The sequence below is a fragment of the Mauremys reevesii genome, linkage group 3 (genome assembly GCF_016161935.1).
Source record: "Mauremys reevesii isolate NIE-2019 linkage group 3, ASM1616193v1, whole genome shotgun sequence".
Lineage (NCBI taxonomy): Eukaryota > Metazoa > Chordata > Testudines > Geoemydidae > Mauremys > Mauremys reevesii.
In genome coordinates this window covers 15,143,690-15,170,939 of record NC_052625.1, presented here as the reverse complement: position 1 = coordinate 15,170,939, position 27,250 = coordinate 15,143,690, and the positions used below count along the sequence as shown (strand labels likewise).

The 27,250-nt window shown below is 43.0% G+C and overlaps 1 protein-coding gene and 1 long non-coding RNA gene across 13 annotated transcripts in view; one reads left to right on the top strand and one right to left on the bottom strand.

Annotated features, from left to right (window-relative positions):
- Window positions 1–27,250, top strand: part of LOC120401063 (WD repeat containing planar cell polarity effector) — a 301,239-nt gene that overhangs the window by 267,803 nt on the left and 6,186 nt on the right. For 10 of the 11 annotated variants that reach the window (XM_039530637.1, XM_039530632.1, XM_039530631.1 and 7 more), the window contains 3 exons: window positions 12,028–12,175; window positions 25,128–25,228; window positions 26,870–27,203. In XM_039530637.1, the coding sequence (XP_039386571.1) occupies window positions 12,028–12,175; window positions 25,128–25,228; window positions 26,870–27,015 (395 nt within the window). In that variant the 3' untranslated portion in view covers window positions 27,016–27,203. Of the gene's footprint in view, window positions 1–12,027; window positions 12,176–25,127; window positions 25,229–26,869; window positions 27,204–27,250 lie in introns of those variants that run through there. The other variant, XM_039530641.1, reaches the window with a different exon arrangement.
- Window positions 5,360–27,250, bottom strand: part of LOC120401067 — a 34,667-nt gene continuing 12,776 nt past the window's right edge. The window contains exons 4-7 of one of the 2 annotated variants that reach the window (XR_005596260.1): window positions 26,185–26,326; window positions 8,093–8,174; window positions 7,478–7,548; window positions 5,360–6,725 (exon numbers count right to left, since the gene is read on the bottom strand). This is a non-coding gene — a long non-coding RNA (uncharacterized LOC120401067). Of the gene's footprint in view, window positions 6,726–7,477; window positions 7,549–8,092; window positions 8,175–10,404; window positions 10,501–26,184; window positions 26,327–27,250 lie in introns of those variants that run through there. The other variant, XR_005596259.1, reaches the window with a different exon arrangement.

Here is a 27,250-nt window from a genome sequence, read left to right as displayed (position 1 = left end):
TCTGAGGAGACTAAGAGTGCAAGTCTACCCTTATCTCAATGACAGGCTAGTCAAGAGCTGGTCCAAAGCCCAGGTTATATCCAGCATTCAACTCATTCACTCAGCATTCAAGGCCCTAGGCCTATTGATCAATGCAGACAAGTCTACTTTTTGTTTGGTACAGAGGACAGTTTGTAGAGGCGGTGCTCAACTCTAGCCAGGTCAGAGCATTCCTCTCAGAGTCAAGATTCCAATCTATCTGTTCTCTAGTGACACAGAAACATAGGACTGGAAGGGTCATCGAGAGGTCATCTAGTCCACTCTCCTGCACTCATGGCTGGACTAAGTATTATTGACCATCCCTGACAGGTGTTTGTGTAACCTGCTCTTAAAGATCTCAAATAATGGAGATCCTACAACTCCCCTGGGCAATTTATTTCAGTGCTTAACCACCTGACAGTTAGGAAGATTTTCCTAATGTCCAACCTAACTCGCCCTTTCTGCAATTTAAGCCCATTGCTTCTTGTCCTATCCTCAGAAGTTAAGGAGAATAATGTTTCTCCCTCCTTCTTGTACTTGAAAACTGTTATCATGTCTCCTCTCAGTCTTCTCCTCTCCAAACTAAACAAACCCAATTTTTTCAATCTTCCCTCATAGGTCCTGTTTTCTACACCTTTAATCATTTTTGTTGCTCTTCTCTGGACTTTCTTCAATTTGTCCTCAAGTTTCACCCATTACAACAGCCCGAAACTTTATGAGGTTCGTAGGCAACATCGCCTCATGCACATATGTAGTACAACATGTGAGGCTGCACCTCATACTCCTCCAGACATGGCTGACCTCAGTGTATTCGCCCAGCCATCTTCATCTGGATGCTGTGCTCTTTGTACCTGCACAAGTTCTAATTTCCCTGAACTGGTGGTTGGATCCTCCCAATGTTTGTGTGGGCATTTCCTTCATCACCCTCAACTGTCAGTGACTCAGATCTCAGACCTGGGGCCCCTCCTAACTCAGGAGCATAACTCTTTGGTCATCGTGGGAGCTCTCTCCTCATATCAATGTCAGAGAACTGAGGGTGATCCATCTTGTCTGTCAGGCTTTCCTACCTCATATTGGGGGAGAAACCTTTTTGTTCTTACAGACAACACCACAACTATGTTTTACCTCAACAGGGAGGGAAGAGCTTTCCTATCCTCCTTTTTCAGGAAGCAATTCAGTTAACCTCAAGGTCTCTTGCCTTCCGGGGGTGCAGAATGAGCTAACAGACCACCTGAGCAGGTCATTTTTGAGTCACGGTGAGAGGTCTCTTTGCCCAGATGTAGCCAGATGTATTTTCCAGCAGCGGACAGACTCCCCAAATAGATCTATTTGCAAACAAGTCCAACAGAAAATGTTACCAGTTCTGTTCCCTGAAAAACCACAGTCCAGGCTCAATCACAGATGCCTTCCTGCTACCCTGGAAAGAAAAGCTTAACTATGCTTTTCCCCCATTCCTCTCCTACACAGAGTGCTATTAAAAATCAAGCGGGCCCGCACTTAAATTATATATAAATTATATTCTCTACTGGACCTCTCGGTAGCATCTCCATTCTCACTCCCACTACACTCAGGCCTGATCTCCTAAGACCACGGTTGGCTGCTCCACTCAAACCTACAATCCTTTCACCTAACAGCCTGGAAGATCCATAACTAAATCTCAAAAAACAGGCTTGCTTAGAGCAAGTTCACCAAGTTTTCACACGACACAGAATCAACCTGTGGGACTCATTGTCAGGGGATATTGTGAACGCCAAAACTATAACGGGGTACAAAAAATAATTAGATCAGTTCATGGAAGATAGGTACATTAATGGATATTAGCCAAGATGGTCAGGGATGCAACCCCATGCTTTGTTGATGATTGCCCAGTTCTGTCCATTTCCGCTGAAGCACCTGGCATTGGCCACTGTAAGAAGACAGGATACTGGGCTAGATGGACCATTGGTCTGACCCAGTCTGGCCATTCGTAGGTTCTTCCTAAGTAGCAGAAAGCCCACTATCAGGGCCCCCTGCTTGTCAAAGTGGAAGTGGCTCTCTGTGCTGGTCAAACCAGAGTCTCGCTGATGCATTCACCCATCCAACACATACTTGACTATCTGCTGCACCTGAAACTGCACGGTTTCCTAAAAAAGGAGAGATAAGTGAGCTCCTCCCTGCCTGTTGAGGTAAAACATAGCTGTGGTGTAAGAACAAGGCTTAGCAGTTTCCTCTATCAAGGTTCACCTGGCAGCAATATCAGCTTTCCACCTTTGCATGGATAACTGTTTGGTTTCAGGATTCACAGTGCTGAAAGCAATTCTGCCCCTTGGCTGAGGCCTGGTCTATATTACGGGGGTAAGTCGGCCTAAGTTACACAACTTCAGCTATGTAAGTTAGGTCAACTTACTGTGGTATCTACATTGGACTGGGTCAACAGGAGAAAGTCTCCCATTGACTTGCCTTACACTTCTCATTCCGGTGGAGTACCAAAGTCAAGGGGGAGTCACTAGACCCACTAAATTGACCCCCAGTGCATTGATCGCTGCAGCGTCGATCCCCTGTAAGTGTAGACATACCCTGAGAAAGGTAATGCTTCCCTAGAATAGCAATCAATAGCAAAGGGAAGTTTGCAATCTACTATGACTTACGGCTTGTCTATAATACTGCTTAAGTCGATGTAACTTGCGTTGCTCAGGGATGTGGAAAAAAAACACCCCCCCGAGGGACGTAAGTTATATCAACTTAAAGCAGTGTCCACACCGTGCTATGTCAGCAGGAGACGCTCTCCTACTGACATAGCTTCCTCCTCTCATTGAGGTGGAGTAATTACATCGATGCGAGAACACTCTCTCATCAACATAGCATGTCTTCACCAGACTTGCCACATTGGCACTGCAGCACCGATGTAGCGCAGTAGTGAAAACAAGCCCTTAGATACAATAGTAATGAGCCTGGTATAAGACCCTGAACAAAGCAGACTAGTCGGGTCTTCCATGTATACTTTCACTAAGACACTATAGACCAGGGGCAGGCAAACTTTATGGCCTGAGGGCCGCATCGGGTTTCTGAAATTTTATGGAGGGCTGGTTAGGGGAGGCTATGCCTCCCTAAACAGCCAGGCATGGTCCAGCCCCCGCTCCCTATCCAAACCCCCCCGCCCCCACGTCTTGCCCCCCTGACAGTCCCACCCGGGACTCCTGCCCCATCCAATCCTCCCTGTCCCCTGACAGCCCCCTGGAATCCCTGCCCCATCCACCCCCCCCACCCCACGCTCCCTGTCCCCTGACAGTCCCCAACCACCCCATCCACCCCACCCTCTCCTTCCTGACTACCCCCTGGGGATCCCTGCCCCCATTCAACACCCCTGTTCCCTGCCCTCTGACCGCCCCACCCACTAGCCACACACCCCGCCCCGACCACCACCCAAACTCCCCTGCCCTCTATCCAACCTCCCCCCTGCTCCCTGTCCCCTTACCGCGCTGCCTGGAGCACTGCTGGCTGGCAGCACTACAGCCGTGCCGCCCAGCAGGAGCCAGCCACGCCACCACGCAGCACAGAGCACCAGGTTAGGCTGCGGCTCTGCAGCTGCGCTGCCCAACAGGAGCTCGCTGCCCAGAGCATGGCGCTGGCGGTGCAGTGAGGTGAGGCTGCGGGGGAGCGGGAACAGCAGGGGAGGAGCCGGGGGCAAGCCTCCCGGGCCAGAAGCTCAGGGGCCGGACAGGTGGGTCCCGCGGGCCGGATGTGGCCCACAGACCATAGTTTGCCCACCTCTGCTATAGAGTGTGCACTTCCACCTCTGCTGATCCAGCCTTTGGCCAAACAGTTCTATCCTCCGTGCTCAATAGGTTGTCCTTCCCTGATAGTTTTGTGGGACTGCTAGTTATAGCCCATCAAGTTACAGACTAACCTTGTCCCCCAAAGAAATACCATTTATGAGTAAGAAAATGGGTCTAGTCGATAGAGGAGTTAGCTATAAAACCCAGAAGCCCTGCCAGCCTATCCCCTGCTATAATTACTAAACAAGAATGGTATTATGTTGATCATGGTATACCATGACAGGACCGCTTATCGCATGTGTTACCACTATATAGAGATGTATATCTGCTTGCGCTCAAGCTAATTAGGTGATCACATGCTTCAGAAGACTTATCAAACGTAAAGCTGAAACTGCAGGCCTTTTTATTGCCAGGAGACTGCTCATAAGATTGGAGTCAACATGCCTGCAGGGGAGGGCATTGCAATGGCAGATCCCTGCCTGCCAAAGCTGCTCCAGCTGGCAATGCATCAGAGCCTGATCTTGTCATATTTGGAGCACATTGTAGGACCCGCCTCTTCGGTCTGGCTTTTCTGTGCTATTGGTACGTCCTGGGCCGTCCCTTGGGAAACAGCTTTTACGTTAGCAAGGTTCTAGGGTAGCCAAGTAGATGCGCTCTCTTTTCAGCCTATATTGTATTTTTAATTGAACTTAGTAAATAGGTTTGAGATGCTCTGGTGATGAGCACCTTCTAAACGTGTGTGATTAATTAACAAAACAAAACACCACACACATACAGGGTGAAATCCTGGCACCAGTGAAGTCAGTGGCAAAACTCCCTTTAACTTCAGTGGGGCCAGAATGTCACCCATGGATTCTATGCAAATCCTCACATCATCTAAGAGCAGAACAACAATAGACTCAAGGTGGAACAGCTGTGTAACACATACACGGTCAAACTCAGTATTACTCACACTTCTGCGGTAATTACTTGCATGTAACTATCTCCTTTATCTTTTTAGGACAGTATGTAAAAATCTTGCTTTCAATATGAAACAAGCATGTGAAATAAAGAAATGTATAATTCACATCAAACTAGCTAGCCTGGTGAAAAGATAATTTGGTTAAATGTACCAAAAGAAGGGGATATGTTTTGACTAGTTGAGCTATTATACCACAGTAACACTCAATTGGCCTAAGTACTTATATCGTTTGAGTGCTTGCATTGTTTCTTTCTGAGCAACATATGGCTTACTCTCTTAAATAGCAGTGGCTGAAGTCTGTCTGGTTCACTGGGAGTTCATTGGTATATATTTGCAACTCCTGAAGCAAAAAACTGATATTTTATCTTTAGAAGGAGTTACATTTTTTTTGAACTTATTGAATTTTTCAAAGATCAGCATGAAGAGTTCTGATTAAATGCTTGCTTCAGCGTTTTAAAGGCTTCTTGTGTCCCTGTTGCCTAAGGAGGTCGTACATTACGATTGCTCTGTAAACATCAGATTGTACAGAATTGGCTGTGCATACCATGCAGCGCACACAAAGACGAAGTCAAATGGCTTATCTTGCACTTATCAACTAGTTTATTTTTCATGCCCCCCCAAAAAAAAAAAGCTGGATTTTTACAAGAGCAGCTGCTACTTTGTAAATATTTTAATGGCTTCTGTTAAGTAGATCTGTCAATTTTGCAAACAATATTAAAATAAGATTTTCATTCTGCCATGTGATTGCATGTCTTGAGATGTATTTTATCCCTGAAAGTCCTGTGGAAGAGACTTGAGAATGGAATATTTTTTTTTATTTGCAGGCACAGAGCCCATAGCGAATAGGTGCATTTAAGTAATAATGCATAATATCACCACCAGGGAAGGAGTGTGAGTTCCATCACTATTGCATGAAGTCTTCTCAGAATACCTTTCTGGCTGGATAATATGAAAACCTGTCAAGGGGCTAATACAGAACTATCTTTGGCTCTTCCAGCCAGGTGCTAGATGTTACAATCACAGCTGCCAGCAAATTTTAGGAGGAGGCCATAATGATACATATGGATTCCTTGAGCACATTGCTTTAATCTAAGAGTACGTTATCATCATACAATATTATCCTAACTGTTATCTAGACAAATGTGATCTTCAGACATTTAGCAAGATATAAGTTATCATAGCATTTAAAAATGCTTTAAAAATCCTTTAAAAATGAAATCTTTCACGCTCTCAAAGAGAAGAGGCAAAGCTGGAAACTGATTTCTGCATTCTTTCAAATGTTGTGCAAATTCGAATTCAAATCCCCAGAGCTGAACTCAGCAAACTGCAGAGTTCAAGATCCAAACCTGGAACAGGCCTATTTTTGTGGTGCTGCTATAACCAAGACTACACATTATCTTGAAATGTTGTCATCATCTAGGGCTGAAATCTTATGTGAACACCTTGTGAGCCTTCCAGTACCACCAGACCAAGTCCTAATTCAGCCCTGAAACCTACCCTAAACTTAATCCAGATATGAACCAGCCCATCTCTACTGTATTAGTGCCATTTTGGCCAGATCTCAGTTCTTTAAATTAGATGTAGGGAAAAGTAATTTTTTAAGAATGTCTAAGGAAAAATGCTTCAATATATTAAAAGTAAATCTGTGCCCACGGGAAACAGGAATCCAAGGATCCATAGTGAAGGTTTGTATTTCTTCATTCCAAAGATCTTATAGCAATTGATTCTCATGGTTTTGAGCTGCTGTTCACCTTCTCCTGAATATAGCCTGTCATACTGTAGCACTAGGTCCTCTTATCAGGAATAGCATTGGGACGGTATGGACCATCATTTTTTCTCCTGCTCCACTGCCTCCAAAATATACAAAGGTCATTCTTCCTTCCTTCGTTCCACCTATAGTGAAAGAAGCCACTAGTACTTCTAGTGAGCCTTTTGGGCACTCGTCGTGTTCATGGTGTTTTAGTTTTGCCTTAAGGAATTCCCTCTCTGTCCTAAAAGTAAAAAAAAGATGTAGGGATCAACTTGTGTATGGCCTGATAAAATAATATCTACACATTACATGTGAATGGACTTTGATGGGTATTTTTAAAATTTTTTAATGAATTTAGTGATCATGAAAAGTGCCAGAATGACAATATTTATCCACAGACAAGAGAGAACAGGTACAAGCTTTCCCTTGCTCCCTGTTAGTATTTCTCAAGCGTGTTCTGAAGGGACCACCTTTAGAGATAAGAAACATAGCATAGACCCATTCAAGTCTTTGGCCTCTGCTCTATACTACCAGCAAGGATACAACTTAGTGCAACGTGTGATGCTGGTTTTGTGATTATGGTAATGATACTGTGGCCTTTCATCACTAGGAACTAGACAAACTATTAATTCATTTCACATTAAGCACTGAATAACCATCAGATATAATTAACTTCTGGACACAGAGCCTGGCTTGGATTTAAGTTGTGACATAGATGTGAAAGTGCCAAAACTCATTAGCATTCCTAAGGGCAAGCCAGTTCCCCAGAACTTATAGGGCCAAATTCAGAGGGGTTGTGTAAATTGGTAGATGGTAGATTCCCTTACTCTCAGTTAGACTCCATTAGACCTAGTCACACCCATTTAATGATCTGTAAGCTGGTCTAACTAAGGGCTTGCCTACACTTCAGAAATATCCAGGTTAGCAGACTTGGTTACAGCACCACTGTCCCCTGACCTAGTCACAACACATTTTTATTTGCATGTGACCTACCTGTGTTGTAACCAGACACGTCCCAGGCTTCAGCCCACTTATGCCTCCTTGTTACAGCACAGTTCAATCCCCTGCATAGGACAAACGTTAACTATGTTGAAAATGTAGATGATCAACTGAGAAGTTTTGGGGTTCACCCAGGCTAGTAAGGGGGTTTGGTCATAGTCTGCTTTGTAACACTGGGTGTCTTGTGGCTGTTCAGCTTTGGTCCAAAGCTGTGACACCCCAACAGCCCATAAACTTTACCCTGGCTTTGCCCAGCCAAATTACTCCATGTGGGCTGACCTTGGTACCCTTCCAGGCCCGAATTCATCCCCAAATGACCCTCTCACTGGACCCTCCCAGAGAAATGTTCAGTTCGCTGCCTTTACAGAGGCAGAAAAACTCTCCAACCCGTTAGCTGTCTGGAAGCACACTTTACTGGACATACCCAGCACTGATGAGTTGTAATGACAGGAAAACAAGTTTACCACCGAAAGAGCGTGGAGTAAGTGATACCAAGTAAAAGATAAAAGGTAGGGATGGTTACAAGCAAATAAAAGTGAAAACACATATCTAAAAGTCTAAAACGTCATCTAGCAAGAGAGAGTCTTTGTTCAAGATGGTTTTGCTCACCCCTAGTCTCCTTTCCAGCCTTTTTTTGGCTGGTCTGGCTGGGATCCATTTCACAGATCAGCTGGCTTGGTTTCTTTGTCTCCTAAAGTGAAGGATAAGAATTGAGTGTCTCTCTGTCCCTTATATTCCCAAAGGGAGGTCTGTCTTACAAGTTAGGAACGCCTCCTGGGAATTCAGTCTTCTGTCTCTCTCTGGAGTTCAGGAACCATGTTAATGCTCTGTCTCTCCAGCTCAGGATCAGGATAACCCCCTGCGGCTTTAGCTCAATGACTTTGTTTACTGCTAATGCGTAAACTGAGCTTAAACCCACATTCCTTTGTGTAGGCCAGATCCGTTTATTACCTTTACCTAGGCTAGGCTGTCTGGTCTTAAACCTGTTCTAGTAACATCATACGGAGGGAATTCATAGCTTTACATACTGTATAACATTAACATCTATATCAGGGGTAGGCAACCTACAGCACGGGTGCCAAAGGCGGCACACGAGCTGATTTTCAGTGGCACTCACACTGCCCAGGTCCTGGCCACCAGTCTGGGGGGCTCTGCATTTTAATTTAATTTTAAATGAAGCTTCTTAAACATTCTGAAACCTTATTTACTTTACATACAATAATAGTTTAGTTATATATTATAGACTTATAGAAAGAGACTTTCTAAAAAGGTTTAAACTGTATTATTGGCACGCGAAACCTTAAATTAAAGTGAATAAATGAAGACTCGGCACACCACTTCTGAAAGGTTGCTGACCCCGGATCTATATTATACAACACTACTACTAACTCTCATGTTAGTAGCTTTCATATACCTCACATATCATATTTTGTACAAATATTATTGCAGTAATGTGTAGGTTGTGAATACAGGGGTGCCCAGGATCACAGTCTTCCTATTAATTGCTTTTGTAGCGATACACGTCTTTTCTGGTGTACCTCTATGTGAGTTAAACCAATTGAGACTCCTTTAGCGTCTAATACATGGTTACTTGATGAGTATGCCCACACTGGACTGAAAGCCCAGAGTTAGTAGAACTCACGTTAGCACACCCTGAGTGTGTTAACCTGGGCATGAGCATCTACACTCATTTGTAACCCCAGGTTAGGAATTATTGAACCCTGGGTCCCAAACTGGTGCTCCAGCATCTACACTGAACTGTGCGGGCTGGAGTCCAACCACCCTATCTCAGACTTCCTAGCACCCTCCCAAAATGGCTGCTCTAGCACTTTGTTCGTGGTGGGAAAACGTGACTGTCCTCCAAACTTGACTGTCCAGAGGACAAAGAAAGTCAGCTCGAGAGATTGTGGAATACTTTTTTGGCAGACTGCCAAAGCACAAGTCAAAAGGGGCTGCATCAATGGTGCAAAGCAATCGGGCTTTAACCCCACGGCCCGCCTTGGTTCAGGTCCTGGGACGGTTAGCATGATTTGTGTGTAGATGGAAGGGGGTTAGGCTTAAGCCGAGTATGAATCCTGAGCTTACATTGCAGCGTAGTCATACCCTTGGAGTCTGGGCCTAATTCGGAAGTGATATGCACGAGGAGGCAGGGAAAGTTACGTATTGGTAAGTGGGTGAGACTCTAAGGACTTGTCCACACTTAAAACACTGCGGAAGTGCAGCTTCACCTCAGCAGCACTTCAGTGTAGACACTACCTATGCCAACAGATGGGGTTCGCCCATCAGCATAAGTACTCCTCCTCCCTAAGAGGCAGGAGCTAGGTTGATGGAAGAATTCTCCCATCAACCTAATGCTGTCTACACTGGGGGTTAGGACGGTGTAGGTACATCTCAGGGAAGTGGATTTTTCATGGCTATACCAATGTAAAATTCTAGTGTAGACCAGACCTCTGGAAGGCTATGTAGGTGTGACACATGTATTGCAGCTTGGCATAACAAGAAAGTATAAATTAAACCAATTTAGACAAGTCTCTTAATTTTTTATATTGTGAGAACTGGAATGGTGGTAGCACATCTCTGCTTCAGAGCTGAAAAACAGAATCTCTTCCAGGCCAAATACATTGAAAATGGATAGCACAATGCTTTGAAAACAGCTCTGAGAAATACAGTTCATTACCAAAGGGCCTTACAGCTTAGTCCACTGAAATTAGGGTGGCTTCTGAGACCTGCCTAAGCAAAATTCCTAAGCAAAATTCTATTATTGCATATTTAGGCCACTACCTGGAGCTCTCTGCAGTCCCTTTTTAGTTAAGAGAAAGAGAGGGGCTGAGAAATGAAGTTAAATGGTTACTACTCGTTAGTTTTGCCAAATGGGGCTCTCTGGAGACAGATTTAGGCAGAAGAAATTCTAGTTTACTTACCAGGAATTTGAATTTTCCAGATATAGTATGTTGCCTCCATAGAAACACGCTCACCCTCCTGCTTTCACTGCTTCTCTTTGTAGTTTTTATCCCAGACAGATGGACAGAAACTTAGAGTGGGATCAACGTCTCTTCTTTAATAGAGGAACTGTTGTGCGCATGCATCGAGGCATGTGGCCCCTTACTAAGCTAATTCCGTTTAATGGTTCCCTGCCTGCATGATTCTGTGTGTGTGGATGTGTGAAGGCAGTGCAGCCAGAGCATTCTAGTTATGGGTACTGTCAATAAGCTAGTTTACTCTTGTTCATCTCGTTCACGACATTTTCATCTCACACATGAACAGCGTGAAAAGTAATACATCTTGGGGAGTTAGCCCTTTAGAAACTGAAGGATCAGAAACCCAAGTGACTTTGCCCTCCTAAGCTGGTGAGCACTTCTGGGTCTCTGGCCAAAATGTAAAATACAACAGTGTGGTAACGCTTGCAGGAGCATTGTGTTCGTCCCACTGCCCGTGGTGTTACCATGGGTATTGTGCAGATTAGGTAATACAGGATTCAGGGAGGTAGAGAACAAGAGGGAAAAACAGGATTTAAAGAAAAAAAAAAAGTAAAAGGTCTTATGATTTTGAGAAAAACCTTTTAAAGTCTTTATCTGTAACAGGATGTTTCCTTAATCCATACTCTGCTAGCCTAGGGTTTGATTATGCCTTTTTTTTTTTAAAGGGTCACACCTACAGTATGCAATTTTTCTACATCTTTTAGATGGTTTGGGTACTTAAGGTTTTTGATATCCTGAAAGATGGTAAAATCCGTCTATTTTCAGGGTCCTAAAGTCTGGGTTGTCTCTCTTGTAAACTGAAATTAAGCAAAACAAAAATAGTAGGGAAAACATGTTATGACTTTGTTTGACTCACTTTTAAAGATGTAGAGGGAAAGATTATGCAGTTCAGAAATGCTGATCTGTGTAGCTCTAGTGAAATGCTCACATGGAACACAATCTATGCCAGCCCCTTAGACCGCTGATTTTTGACAGATAATTTAGAGTGGACCACGTCTCTTTATTCAAAAAAGTCTTCCTCTGTAAACTCTTAGGGAGTTCCTGATACCAGGTAGTTAGAGACCAGAAAATGTTTTTCAGATAACAATTAAGGGTGAAAATCACACAAATATGCAGTTTCTCATGACTCAGAAAAGTATAACTATCTGGATAGACACATTATCTCGATGTCAGGGAAGTTGCTGAGAGCATCCTGGGGCTGAATGAAAACTATCACCATAGATAATAGCTGTATGCCAGCAGTTCTCAACTTGCAGCCCGTGGGCCACTTACAGCCCAATCAGCACAGAGCTGTGGCCCATATGACATCCTCAGGGCCATACAGGTAGTATTGGATGGGATATATGCTGCCCACTATGGTAAATAGTTTGAGAACCACTGCTGTATACTCTCCCTTGTGCATTGCAAATCAAATTGAAAAAGAGGGAACATTTTGTCTCCTGTGTTACGTGAAAGTTTTGGAAGAATCCTAATTGTTTATTATGAGAGCAAATTGAGGCTAATCAGCTGTGTTTTGTTCTTTGTGATGAATCAAGTCTAATATCACAACTTGATTATTTTTAACAGCTCTTTTGGGGCATTTAGACAGAGAGGATTCTTCAGATGAAGGTTTTGTCGCCCTATCTCTAACATCGCAAGAGGAACAGACATTTCAGGATGCCCTCCCTGCCTCTGGCTCAAACGTCAGACACACAGCACAGAGCAGTTCTAACAGGTGAGATTTGCTGAGTGGATGTAGTAGAAGTATAGCAATGAGGCATTTTAGCTTTTACAGCTTGTGCTGTAACTCTTTTGCTTATAAAATTTGCAGATGGTACCAACATGGAAGGAGTTGCAAGCAGTTTGGAGGACAGTATTATAATTCAAAATGACCTTGATACATTGGCAAATTGGCCTGAGATCAACAAGATAGAATTCAGTAAGACATGTGCAAAGTACTACATTTAGGAAGGGGAAAATGAAATGGAAAACTGATAGCACTGCAGAAAAGGATCTGGGGGTTATAGTGGGTCACACATTGAATATGAGTCAATAGGGCGATGCACTTGCGAAAACGGCTAATTTTCTGGGGTGTGTTAACAGAAGAGTTTTATGTAAGACCTGTACAGTAATTGTTCTGCTCTATTTGGCACTGGTGAGGCCTCAGCTGGAGTAGTGTCCAGTTCTGGGTGCCACACTTTAGGAAAGATGTGGAAAAATTGGAGAGAGTCCAGAGGAGAGCAATAAAAAAGGTTTAGAAAACCTGACAGAAGAAAGGTTTTAAAAAAAAAAAACTGGCCATGTTCAGTCTTGAGAAAAGATAATTGAGGGGGGACTTGATGGTCTTCAAATATGTTAAGGGCAGTTATAAAGAGGACTAATCCGTTGTTCTCCATGTCCATGGAATGTAGGCCAAGAAGTAATGGGCTTAATCTGCAGCAAGAGACATTTAGGTTAGATATTAGGGAAAACTTTCTAACTATAAGGATCGTTAAGCACTGGAATAGGCTTCCAAAGGAGACTGTGGAGTCCCCATCATTGGAGATTTTTAAGAACAGGTGAAATAAACACCTGTCAGGGATGGTCTACGGTATGTTTGGTCCTGTCTCAGCACAGGGGCAGATGGACTAAATGGCCTGTCAAGATCCCGTCCAACCCTACATTTCTATGATTTCTTATACAGTCAAGGAAAACTCCCCTTTCCACAAAACTGAATGACAAGATGCTGAGTAGGGGGAGAGGAGAAAGCAGGCAATTGACTGATATATATTTAATGCTGGTCTTCTCACATCCTGGGATTTTTAGATTATGTTGACAGCTCTTTTGGCATTTTCCTAGAAAATATTATCCTAAAAAGGATATTATATTGCTCAGTGGCATGGCCTTTGTTGCCAGCAATTGTAAAAATTCAAGGGGAGGAAAGATAACAATACCAGCATTTTTATGAAACCTTAATTTAGCCTCTTAAATCTATATTCAGACCCTGAGGTAAAAGTGCTAGAGCGTTTGCAGTGCTAAGCACTGGCTACTGAAGTCAGTGACTTCCACAGCTCTGAAAATTAGGCCACTTTTACTTAGGTCCCCAAGACCTTGGTCTTGAAAAGTTTTACACATGTGCTTAGCTTTACGCACAGGGAGGAGTCCCAGAGCAGTTGTGGGACAGCTCTGAGGCCCTGATCCTAAAGCACTTAAGCAATGCTTATGTGCCATTGGCTTCAAGACAAACACATCCTTAAGTGCTTTGCTGAATGGGGATGCTGTCCTGAATCCGTAATATATGTAATACTTCATACACTGTAAGTCTTAGCAGAATCTGAGCCTAGATATAGCTTTAGCTGCCTAACATTAAGCACCCATGTTTGGATGCTAGTAGAGGAACATCTTAGGACAGTAGCAGCAGCTATTGGATGTTTTGATATATTAAATACAGATGCAGAGGTGCTGAGAGGGTGCAGAGGCAGTACCAAGAATACATGCATTTTTGGAGTACTGAGCATTTATAACAAAACGATATTTAAATACCTATTTTTGTTTGCAAAAATGCAACTTCCCTGGCCTGTAGGGCACAAAAGACAGAAGGACTGGCAGCAACAAGATGTCAAGCAGAAGCCAAGGTGTGAAAAAGAGGAGTTGTAAAAAGTGCACACGACCCTAACACAAAGTTCTTTGAGCCCATCACTAGATGGCGGGTCTAGGGCTGCCTGATCTGGCAGTCCGTAGGATCTCTCTGTAAGAGCTCTTCTTGCTATTGCATCAAAGAATGGATGCTGTGCAGGGGAATCTCATCTCAATGGAGGGGAAAACTGAATAGCTCACCCCTAGAATGGCAGACTGGCAGGGCCGCCCAGAGGATTCAGGGGGCCTGGGGCAAAGCGGGGGACCTGCAGTGCTTGTACTCACCCGGCGGCGGTCCGGGTCTTCGGTGGCATTTCAGCGGCGGGGGGCCCTTCAGTCGCTCTATGTCTTTGGTGGCATTTCGGCGGCGGGGGGCCCTTCAGTCGCTCTGCGTCTTCAGCAGCACTGAAGGGCCCCCCGCTGCCAAAATGCTGGCTGAAGACCTGGACCGCTGCCGGGCCAGGGCTCGCGGGGCCCCTCGGCAAATTGCCTCACTTCTCCCCCCCCCCCCCTCCCCGGGTGGCCCTGCAGACTGGACAGATGCCTGTAGAGGTTGAAATTGAAACATTGAGAAGTTGGATACCAGACCCATTTGAAGAACCTGTGCTTTGGATGATGGCTGCTAGTAAAAGCATGAAACCTTTGCTTTTTATAGGATTTTTTTCTTACAGCACTATTGGACATCAGAACAAAAGAAAACAGCTGTCGGATCCCTGACATAAAAAAGATTTGGTCATCTAGATATGTGCATTAATTTCACCAAGGACTGCACATTTATATTGTCCTCTTCCTTGTCATTTCTTTCCCCTACACCTCCCTGAGTTGTCACCTCCTTCTGTTATTTGTTTTCTAACTTACCTAACATTGTAAGTCCTTTGGGACAGGGAATCTGCCTTTTATTTATTGTACAGAATATGTTGCATATATGGAACTAGTAAAGTAAAGAATAATAACAATGAGAACAGAGGTACCATGTTAGTTAAGTGATAGATTTACAAGCATGAAGGAAAGTACCAAGTATAGTAAGAAATAAAAATGGGCAACTATTCTAGGGGAAATGTAATTTTTATTTTCTCAGATGCATTCTTGATGCCTTCAATTCTATTCCTGGTAAAGCTCATGGTAATTTACAAAAACAACTCCTATATTTTTCGGAACACAGTTGTTGCTTCACACTACATTAAAAATGCCCAGTTAGGAAAATCATTTGTCAGGTTCTTAAATGGAAGCCCTCATTTTCTAAACCTTGTCTACAAACTGAATTTTGGAATACGATCACGTTGGTACTTCACAGTTAGTATGCTGATTTTATTTTTACCCTCCTGTGTGGTAGAACTTTTCTGGTAATTTCTTAATAGTTAAATAAGACTGTACTTACATGTTGGCAAATTGTCCTAACTGTGTGTATGTAATTGCTCCAAACATGCCAGAGATTTTCAAAGCAATCTAAAAGATTTGGATACAACCTGCACCTCCAACATTTAGCATGAGATTGTTGTCTGTAAATATTTGGGAGGGGTACACTGTTGTATTTACATAATACAACAATTTAAACAGTCCGGAACGGGGACCAATGCCAACGTGTCTCGAATCCAGAAGTATAGATGTGCTATCCTTCCTTCAGCTCACCGTTTTCCTTATGAAAAATACTACACCTGATAGTTATACGGCAGCCCTGCATCTAGCTTTGTTGGTCTTCCCGTGTCAGCTGATCCGGAGTTCAGCTTCACTTGTGCTTCTTGGCTTGCTGACTTGACCAGTTTAACACAGGCAAGCCCAGGTGGGTCACCACAAGTTGCTGATCCTCACTAGAGGCTCTTTGCAATCACTGAAGCTGCATAAACTGCTCTGCCTTCCTGAGGTTTTTCATTACCTCCGGCCAAGCTGGTGAATATAAAGGAAACTTCTGACCCTCACTAACGGCTCCTTGAAACTGCTAAAACCCTCTGGATGCAGCTGACCCTAAGCAAGCGGATCCACTGCCCTGAAGTTTTTTTGATTGCCTCCTGCTGAGCTACCAAATATAAAGAAAGTTTCTGACCCTCACTATTGGCTCTTTGGAACTGCTGAAACTACATGAACCCAGTCAACCCTAATCTGAGTTTAAAAGAAACTCCTGCAACATCTCTCATATATTGGCTCAAAGAGTAATTGACGCCTCCTAGAGACCATGTGATTCCAGGAAACTTTCCTAGTTCAAGTCTGTTAAAAAATTACAAGCAAACAAGATACAAGGGCTCAGAGATGATTTACTTGCCTTTTCACACTGCCAGGGGTTGATTTTCTCCCTGCACATCTGTTGTCAAATCTGTATCAGACATGTTCCCCTGTGAAGATTTTTACAGAGGAAAGGAGGTCTGGAAAGACACAGGCCTAGGAATCGGGATGTTTTAAGTTCTGTTCCCACTCTGCCACAGTCTCTGTGACACTTAGTCTCTCGGGCCAAGGTTTTCAAGAGTCACTAGTGATTTTTGTGAGCCTAACTTGAAACAACTTTAAAGGGCCTGATTTTCAGAAGGTGGCTACATGCTCAGCACTTCCTGAACACCCTGTACGTCTTCTCCAGTTGGTCTTCCAAAAATCAGTAGTCACTTTAAAAACTCACCGTTTGTACCTCAGTTTCCTCATCTCTAGAAGAGGATTATGCTTGCCTTCCTCGCTAGGAAGTTAAGTTTAATTAAGTTGTGTTTGTAAAATACATTGAGCTCCTCAGACGGGAGGCACTATTTGACTGCAAAGCATTGTTATCATTCTAACCGATTTCCCATATCTGACATTTCTGCTGTCCACTTCAGCTCAGCCTCCAGCCACAGTTTCAAAGGAACAGGCATGAAACGTTCTCCCTCTTCCACTGGCCCAAAGCGGTTATAAGCTTGATCACTTTTGTTTAGCTATTGACTGTCTCTACTTCTCCTGCTGTTTAAAGCTAGTCTGTCCATGCTTATGTATTCCACTCACCAATGAGGTAAAGTTAGACTTTGCTGTTTCATTGCCTATTTACTTCTAAATTCTTTCCCTCAAGAAAAAAAAAATCAACCTTATCACAGTTTTACTGCCTTTCCCTGACTCCAAACCTGGTGCAAAGTGGGATTTGCCATCTTTGCGAGGTCTCTTAAACTATGCCATGCACATTACTCTAAGTAGCTCGTTCATTTCTTACCTTCTCAAGATCATTCATATGTTGGTGTTGCTCAGTACTGCGGTGGAGAGGATTGTTGCTTCCTATAATTTAAAATTCCTAATATTCTCCTCTGTGGATGATTCATCTCTGCAGCAGTGCTATAGAAGTCTTCACTGGATCACAAGATACAATCTGTCCACATGTGCATAGACACGCCAACATTGTGTTCAGTATCAATCTTATAAATATGGACTAGATCCTGCAAGCCTTACTTAGACAAGGTCTAATCACACATAATCAACGGCACTACTCGTATGGGGTACATTTTACTCATGTGACTAAGGCTTGTGCATGATTGGGCCCTTCGATTATAAGGTCTTTGGAGCAGGGACTGTCTTCTTTAATCTCTGCAAGACATCATGCAAAGTACAACAATTAATGGTAACTGCTCCATTTCTCCATTCCTGATGTTTTTGAGTCATTTAACTTGGGTTTACATTTGACACCAGTTTTCTATTAAAGCTACTCACATCCTGAAACAGTGAACAGTTTCTAATGTCTCTGCATTGCTAAAGAACCCATCACACAGCTTGGTAGAGTGTCTAGATACTACTGTATCTCACTTGAATTGCTAGAAAGTTATTTAAATCCCTGCACAGTTCCAAGGCAATGGCCTTAGTGCTTGGATTTGATTTTATGATAGCTCCTTTGCTTTATAGGGCCATTTAGCTGAATCTCAAGAATGACCAAATGTTTTAAAGTCCCGTTAGTCTTTGCCCAGAAAAGAACTATTTAACGCCTTAATATAGCAGCAGTACTAGCGTTCTTCAGGAAGCATAACAAATTATGCATATGTTTAAATGGAGTCCAGTGGTTTTTTTTTTTTCAGTTTTATGCTTAACAATTCACTTTTATTTAATCTTCTCAGTATCAAGATCCTCCTTAAGGCCTTTTCCCCAGTCAGGAATTCCCGAGTCAAATCATACTGTTAGCATCTCTCACTACAGCATTGTGTCCCTAAAAGTTTTCTTCGTGCTTTACATTTGCCTTTGTTGACCCAGTTTCATCACTGTAAAAAAATATAGACAAAAGAGTAGAAGCATTTGACTGTGTGACTTGTTTGGACTTCATAAAAATCGATATCACAAGCTGAGTGGAATCCGCCTGGTTTTCTAACATGAGCATGGACACTGTGCTGCCTGATGAACAGGTCTCTTTCTGACCGAGTATATGCTTGGGCTCTCTCCCACTTCTGAGTACTCTAAGTTGGGCTGGTCCATATCCCATTGAAGTCAGTAAAAAGACTTGCGTCTACTTTAATGGGATTTCAGTCAGGCCCTAAAAGCACAGCAAGTTCATATCAGGAAACCATAAATGGAACATTAGCCCTCAAATAATTAGTTGGGTTTTTGTTTTTTTAACAACTGACAGGGCAAAAAACCCCATTGAATGACAACAGAGGATCAAGAAAAGAATCAGGAAAACAGTGAGCATCTGTAGGACAGGCCACTAAGTTCACTCTTTTTCTGGCGGGGGCCTGACTGTAGACCCAAGGTGAACTCTCTCCTTGGATTTGGAGTCAAAGCAGAGAGCCCACCACGGGCTAGAATAACTTCCCAGCCAGAAAAATGAGTCCAGTCAGTAACTCAAAGCTAAGTTAGGGAAAGAGCAGTATAGTGGACTGGAATTGATGGTATTGTCCTAATAATACCCAGGCTGATCCTGGAGTCCTCACTCACACAAGTAACCCCGGAGCGCCAAGTGGCTCTCGCTACTCATCTGAATGAAGGTGCCAGGATGATTCCCCAAACACTTTTTGCATTTGTGTTCAGGCCTACTCACCCTATCCCAAGGGAAACTGGACAACTCAGGCCATCGACCAGTGCGGAGTTTATTTTGTGAATGCTAGAAGGGGGATTGTACTAGTTCTAATTAGGGTTGTTGGTATTTTGTGTTGTTGTTGATGCTGTTGGGAGGGGTTGTTTGACCATTTCACAATCACCTGTTCTTTCCTAGATGTCACATATTTTGTAGCCAAACTATTCTCTCTCTTTTGGCGCGCGCGCGCGTGTGTGTGTGTGTGTGTGTGTGTGTGTGTGTGTGTGTGTGTGTGTGTGTGTGAGAGAGAGAGAGAAATGGTTTTTTATCAGAATTACTCTGCAGATGCATATAAATAATGAAAACATTTCTGAAAGGCACTAACCTTGTTGTCCGTAGGAGCAGGATAAGTCATGGAGAGGATCAAATAAGTTAACACTATGTAAAAGAAAAATATTGACTTCTGCAGGCCAGCGTATTTCTGGCTCAATCAGCTGGTGAGCTGTAGAGACAATTTCCATGGTCTTGCACACCGGGTAAAGTCTGCATCCTCCTCCATTATTGTGGACTGTGTTTTGTTTTTTTTCTCCTGAAAATTGTGCAAACTGTTCCTGTTTTCTAATAAGCTGCATATTGTTTTAATACCAGTGGATTTTTAAGGCATAATGCAAAAAGTGTGTACTGTATATGTTGCTTTATCAAAGGTTTTCTAAATGTTACTTATGTGCTTTAAAATGTACATATTTCTACTATTCCGTCAGATTGTATATTAAGTACAGGAAACAAGTGTTTAACTAAGTTGAGTTTGTAACACCCAATCAAAGTCCAGGAAATGTTATGCTATGGCTGCACCATCTTCTCTTTAATATTAGGTGGGGGGGGGGTGTTTGTTTGTTTGGGGGCAGAGGGGTGAGCGAAGGTCAGAGCTTCGGTGATTCCTTTGAAATACCTGGCTGTTGTCAGTGTGACATTCAAAGGAACAATATTATTTAAACATGATTCCCCACACCCTCACTCCTTCAATAGAATATTGTCTTTTGTAGTTAAAGAAACAAAATGAAAATGCATCACTTTTGCAGCATTTCTGCTTTTTCTCCTTAGACTGCTAATAGCCTTTTTCGAAAGGCCTGTTTAACAATGAAGCAGCCGGTTTGCAAATAATATTAAGAGGAGGTTGTAACCGTGCCTCTGTGGTCACAACTAGGGTGACCAGACAGTAAATGTGAAAAATCGGAACAGGTGGGAGGGGCTAATAGGATCCCATATAAAAAAAAGCCCCAAATATTGGGACTGTCCCTATAAAATCAGGACATCTGGGCACCCTAGTCACAGCTAAGAATGCCAAACTCAAGACTAACTGCTGAGAAATAGGGCAGATACACCCCAAGACTGGTGGCTAATCTTTCCTAGGATATACCAAACCAGCATCAAAAGTAAACTTCCGTTTCACCACCTTGGCTAACAAGAAGTCATAAAAGCAATTTCCTTGGGCATTCCAGTCCTAGTATAACCACCAAAAACACTGGATTTAAAGGTGAGTGGTTCTTTACAACCAGTCTCCTTAACTAAAAGGTTCTTCTGATCCCAAAGGGCCAACCACACACCCAGGTCAATATATAACTTAGATTTTACCCAAAAATCACGCTGATGCCAATCCTTTAGTATCTAAAATCTAAAGGTTTAATCATAAAAAGAAAGAAAGGTGAGCGTTAAAATTGGTTAAAGCAGGGGTCAGCAACCTTTCAGAAGTGCTGTGCCGAGTCTTCATTTATTCCCTCTAATTTAAGGTTTTGCGTGCCAGTAATACATGTTAATGTTTTTAGAAGGTCTCTTTCTATAAGTCTGTAATATATAACTAAACTATTGTTGTATGTAAGGTTTTTTTACATGTTTAAGAAGCTTCATTTAAAATTAAATTAAAATGCAGAGCCCCGCCCCCAGACCGGTGGCCAGGACCCGGGCAGTGCAAGTGCCGCTGAAAATCAGCTCACGTGCCATCTTTGGCACACGTGCCATCGGTTACCTACCCCTGGGTTAAAGGAATCAGATACTTACAGTAATTGCAAAGTTCTTGGTTCAGGCTTGTAGCAGTGATGGAATAAACTGCTGGCTTGATAAGTCTCTGGTGGCTTCCAAATCATTGGAAGGACCTCAGTCCCTTGGTTAGAATGCTCCCATTAGTGTAAGTCCAGATGCTTGGGCAAGAAAGAGGCTGGAGCAGGATAGAGGCAAAATGGAGGGTTTTCCAGGGCCTTTTATCTCTTCTGCCATGTGGAAGGACACCCACTGTTTCAAAACAAAACCCTCAGCACAGCTAGTGGAGAATCACAGGTGACCAGATAGTGTTTGGAGTCACATGGGCAAGTCACATGTTCATGCCTCATTTCGCTCAGTTATTGCAGGAAGCCATTACCTATATTCCAGACCACGTTTATAGGACAGTTCACCCAGTGCAGATGGGCGTCTCCTATGGTCAATTGTGAGTTAAGAGCCTTTTTGATGGGCCACTCAATTAGAAGAATATCAGAGGGGTAGCCGTGTTAGTCTGGATCTGTAAAAGCAGCAAAGAGTTCTGTGGCACCTTATAGACTAACAGACGTATTGGAGCATGAGCTTTCGTGAGTGAATACCCACTTCGTTGGATACATGTAGTGCCACGAAAGCTCATGCTCCAATACGTTTGTTAGTCTCAGGGGCGGCTCTAGACATTTCACCACCCCAAGCACGGTGTCATGCCGCGGGGGGCGCTCTGCCGCTCGCCGGTCCCACGGCTCTGTTGGACCTCCCGCAGGCATGCCTGCGGAGGGTCCTCTGGTCCCACAGCTCCGGTGGACCCTCCACAGGCACCCTGCCTGCCACCCTCCAGGTGACCGGCAGAGCGCCCCCCACAGCATGCCGCCTCCAAGATGTGCTGGCTAACTACCTCATGTGCGTTACCCCAGGAGCAAACATTTGAAATCCAGGTATAGAGTCAATATTCATAACTTTAAATACAAAAATGATACATGCATACAAATAGCATAATCCTAACCAGCAAATCATAAACCTTTTCATAGACGTTTTATATGCCACATTTTATATAAGATTTGTTACAAATATATAACAGTGGTTGCAACAATGCTCTATATGATCATATTTTAACCAGATAACATCAGAGGTGAGAAGAGTACTATAAATATATATGTCCAAACAACATTATACACAACATACTGTAACTTCATAAATAATCATAGTGCTTTACCTATATAGTATTTGTATACTTGAAGTTTGTTGTTCTAAACCAAGCTTTTTTGAAGGCTACTGAGAAGATGCAGTATGGTGTACTAGACTGATCATCAGACTAGAAACCAGGAACTCCTGAGTTCTAATCCTGTCTCTGTCACTATAGGCCTCATTCTTTGAGTATTCAAAAACTCCACTGAAGTCAGTGGGAGTTTCTGATGCACCAAAAATGCTGGATAGGGTAAATATATGTGACCTTGGGCAAATCAGTTTTTGTGTCTGTAAAATTGAGGTAATAATAGTCATTGACTTCAAGAAATGTTGGTGGATTAATTAATGTGTGCAAAGCTCCTTGAAGATATACAATCAACTATTAGTACTAGTGATTTATTTGTTGCAAAGGAAATACACTCTTTGTTATTATGCTGTTATGTTATTTTGATTCTAATCAGGGGCAGCTCCAGGCACCAAGCGCCAAGCGCATGCCTGGGGTGGCAAGCCACGGGGGGTGCTCTGCCGGTCGCCACGAGGGCGGCAGGCAGGTTGCCTTCAGTGGCATGCCTGCGGAGGGTCCGCTGGTCCTGCAGCTTCGGCGGACCTCTCGCAGGCGTGCTGCCGAATCTGCGGGACTGGGGACCTCCCACAGGCAAGCCACCGAAGGCAGCCTGCCTGCCGTGCTTGGGGCGGCAAAATACCTAGAGCCGCCCCTGATTCTAATCAAAGTGCCTCTAGATTAAATGAGATTATTAAACATTAAATTAGCTTGATTGTTCAAGCAATGTTTTTGAAAAAAATAACTTGGCTTTCTCACAAAAGTTATACATGTAATTAATGGAAAGTGTCTGGGTTTGCAAAACAAGGAGAATAAGCAAAGTGTCTGGCAACAGGTTCCTTACAAACATTTTATAATGTATAGTTTGAGGAATGCTGAGCCAAAACAAACTCTTGTTGCCGACAGAAAAACCTGACAATTACTTTATGTTGATCCAACTTGGCCAAACCCAGACTGACCTTGTTTACTCATCTCAGAGTCTTCTAATTCATATTAACTTGGCGTTGAAAGGGAACATGTGGCATACGTGCAAAAGACCCAATTTCTGCATCTTTAGACTGAGATAAACGTAGCACATTGAGTACTGCTAGTGCACTGAGCTCTTAGGTAGATTTATATGTATTAGATAGAACTGGTTAAGTTCCTTTTATCCCTACTGGGCTTTTCATATTTGTTGACCATAAAACTAGCAGCTCAGTAGAAGCAACATCTTCTTTTAAGCCTTTGGATATATATAAAATCCTCCCAGCACTGGCCAATTTTAAAGACACATCCAAAGAGGATGGACAGTTTTAAGCTCTTTTAAAACATAAAAATAGAGGGTTTACTGCAATTTGGCAGCCAAAAAAGCAATTTACAGGTCTCCACAGAATCCATGGCTATGTGTAAGAAAGCTGACCAAGATACTATGGAAAAGATAATGGGGTCAGAGAGCAAAAGAATCTCTCCATTTTGTAACTAGCCTAATCTGGTCTCCAATGAAGTTCCTTAGTTTCTTTTGCTGAGCCAATAAAGCTTAGTGTGATGTAGCAGTTGCATTATTGTGGCTTTAATATGGCTTGGGGAAAGCTGATGGGCAGGGTTGCTTTAAGTTGCTTTATGGATTCACAGCTGCTTGCGTAACCTTCACTGTACTGAGAGTAGAAAGACAAAGGCACAGGGAAAGTCTGAGCTCTTTCTTTAATTATTTACATTGTTGTCAGTAATAAAGGGCTGGAATCTATTATTTGTATTATCAAAGCCAAATGCGATTGTGTGCTGTAGCTGTTAATAAATTTGTGTGCAACATGAAAGCAGTCACATTTTCATTCTCACAATTTACTTCTGTCCAAAATTAAAAGAAGCACTTGCTAATCTACTCACAGACTTAAAAAAAAAAAAAAAAAAAAAAAAAGGCATGTGGTGTCATTGTACCTTTGCAAATGGCAGTGCAATAGAGTAGATGTTACCATATCCAAAGCGTAACTGGTAGGTGAGAAATCCACCAGAATGAGGAAGTGACAGAAACCCACTAGTCCTGCTTAATAATTTTTCCAATGTTTATATTCTGCTCCTCTCTTCCTGCAGGCAAAACTCCTATTGACTTCACTGGGTGTTTTGCCAGCATGAGGACTGCAGGATCAGATCCTGCTAGGCATGCTGATCCCAAACAAGTTAATGTATCTACTAAAATCTAACAGTCTGATTCCACTGCCTGGGGAAGCAGATTGCCTACGTATGCTGTTGAATAACACAAGATTGAAGATGAATAAACAACAGGAGGATGAATGAAGAAATCAAGACTACCAAAATAAAACAAAGAACTTACACGTACATTCCACAACGTCATGCTGGTGGTTTTTTTTGTTTGAGGAGAAGGAACAGTACAGAGCAAAAGCTCACAACTTCTATCTTAGTGGTGTAGGGATTTTTGGTTTGGGGCTTTTTTAAGTGTGAGAATAATTAGATGATGGCGTTCTGGACATCACATCCTGCTTTCTTGGCATCCTGGTATCTGACTGACTGCTGTTCCTTAGAAGTATTTCAATGTGAAACATTCCTCTTGTCTGTTAGAACAATCTGAAGATCTGTTGGGGGCAACCTATTTAACAAAACCCTTAATCGCTTGAAAGACAAGAACCTTACACCACATCTTTGACTGACAGCACAGCTATAGAAGGATTGCACAGGCAAGAGAGTTTTCATAGTAAAATTCAGTCAACAAACAGTAGCATCTGATAAAAAAAAAAAAAGAGCTAGAGTTTGAAAACAGTGAATTACAGGCTGCCATGCGCTTTTAAAGAGGTAAACAAACAAAATGGCTTTACTGTCTATTATATGACCCTCTGCCGCACCCCCCCCTCTTTTTTTTTTTTTAAGTTCTGCTACGCGTAGACAAAGAGACAACAGGGAGAGTGCGTCTGGAATGGGGAGCAATGCTGCTTCTGTAATGGATAAACCCTTGTCTTGGAATCCAGCAGGTAAGAATTAACAAGTTACTTTCAAATAAGCACAATGGAAAGAAGTTGTACATTGCGTAAATTGATATCCTGGAAAAATTTTAGCTCAGAAAGAAAAAGTGAGCTAGTGCTGAAAATTCATCGCTGCTTAACTGTGTGCCAGCCGAACGAGGAGGAAGCAGGACCTAGCCATGAAAGCACAGACTACGAAGCAGGGAACTTGGCCTCTATTCCTGAGGCTACCACTGACTCTTGTGATCGTGGCAAAATCACTTAACCGCTGTGACTCAGTTTCCTCATCATTGTAAAACTATTTATTGCTCATAGATGAAAGGTGCTATATATGTGGAAAGGGTTACTGGTATTAGCAGCACTGTTTTATGTTTTAGTACATAAGAGCCAGAGTCTCAACAGGTGTAAACCAGTGTAGCTCCATTGAAGTCAATAGTTTGTAAAACAACAAGCAACACCATTTCGGTAAGGATGTTTCCAGAGTGAACAGATTAGGTCATTTTGTTTGTCAAGTATTTTAAACATTTGTCAAATACATATAAATATATAAAATAAATACATATACACACATACATACATATATTATATATGTGTGTGTGTATATATATATTAATATACAAAAAACAAATTAATAAATGTGTGTACACACACACACACACACCTCTACCCCTATATAACGCGACCTGATATAATATGAATTCGGATATAATGCGGTAAAGCAGTGCTCCGGGGGGGGGAGGCGGGAGGCGGCAGGGCTGCGCACTCCGGTGGATCAAAGCAAGTTCGATATAACGCAGTTTCACCTATAACGCGTTAAGATTTTTTTGGCTCCCGAGAACAGCATTCTATCGGGGTAGAGGTGTATATATACACACAGATACACACCACACACACACACACACATATAATAACAATGGCAGAATATTTCAATGGGGGGGAAGCCATGGCAGGAGCGCCTGTATTACCTAGGGCAGGTTTGCACTTAAAATGCTGCAGCAGCACCACCACTGTAGCGCTTCAGCGAAGATGCTGCTATTCCGACAGGAGAGCTTCGTAGTTCATCCACATCCCCAAGTGGCCGTAGCGATGTCGATGGGAGAAGCCGTCCTGTTGAGATAATGCTGTCAGTCCTGGGGGTTAGGTTGGTATAACTGCCTCACTCAGGGATGTGGGGCTTTCACACCCCTGAGCAAAGTAGTTATACCAACGTAGGTTTATAGCGTAGACCTGGCTCTAGTCACCAAGCCAGGTGTACTGATATACTTAAGGATATTTGTAAAATGGGTGCGGTAAGGATATTCGCCCTTTGCCATGTTCAAGTATCACATCACATTTTCAAAGAGGTCAACATGAAAGGGTTGTGCTACCAGAGCTGCCATTAGCACATCCTACACCCGCTCGGTTACAGATAGTCACACGTGTATTATACCTGGGTTGTCCCTGACCTCAGATCTGCCTCGCTGTCTTTGTCAAAATGCATTTTGCTATGGTTTGGCAGGGCTTGGGAAGCGAGAGAGGGAGGATCACACGTGGGTAATATGGTAAATGCTTTAATTCATCCATCGTGTGATAGGATACAGCTATTTTATATCCTATCAAGAGGCTGAAAAGTTAATGGCCGCATATTAACCTTGCTTGTTTGTTTTCCAGCTAGTTCGGGGAATTTTGGGGATGTTCACACAGAACAGGTAACATTTTTTTTTGGGGGTCCATTCTACTCCATTTCACCCCTTGGTACAAACACCATCTTTCTTCCAAAGGCAGGAATTTCCACATCCATAGGGCTTGTAAAATAGAGCCAGACCTTCATGGTTTGAATCCAGCCCAGATCACCAGCGATCAAAATGTGTTGATGTCTGACCTTGATTTGGTGGAGAAATGGGTCATTAGTCTCAGCCCACATCCATCTCACAGAAACAGCCACCACGTTTCCAACTAATTGCCTCCTTTGCTGGCAGTTTCAGCAGCGAGACCAAGAGTTAAAGAGGCACAAAGACTTAAATTGCCCTTCACCAGCTAGAATGTATTTGC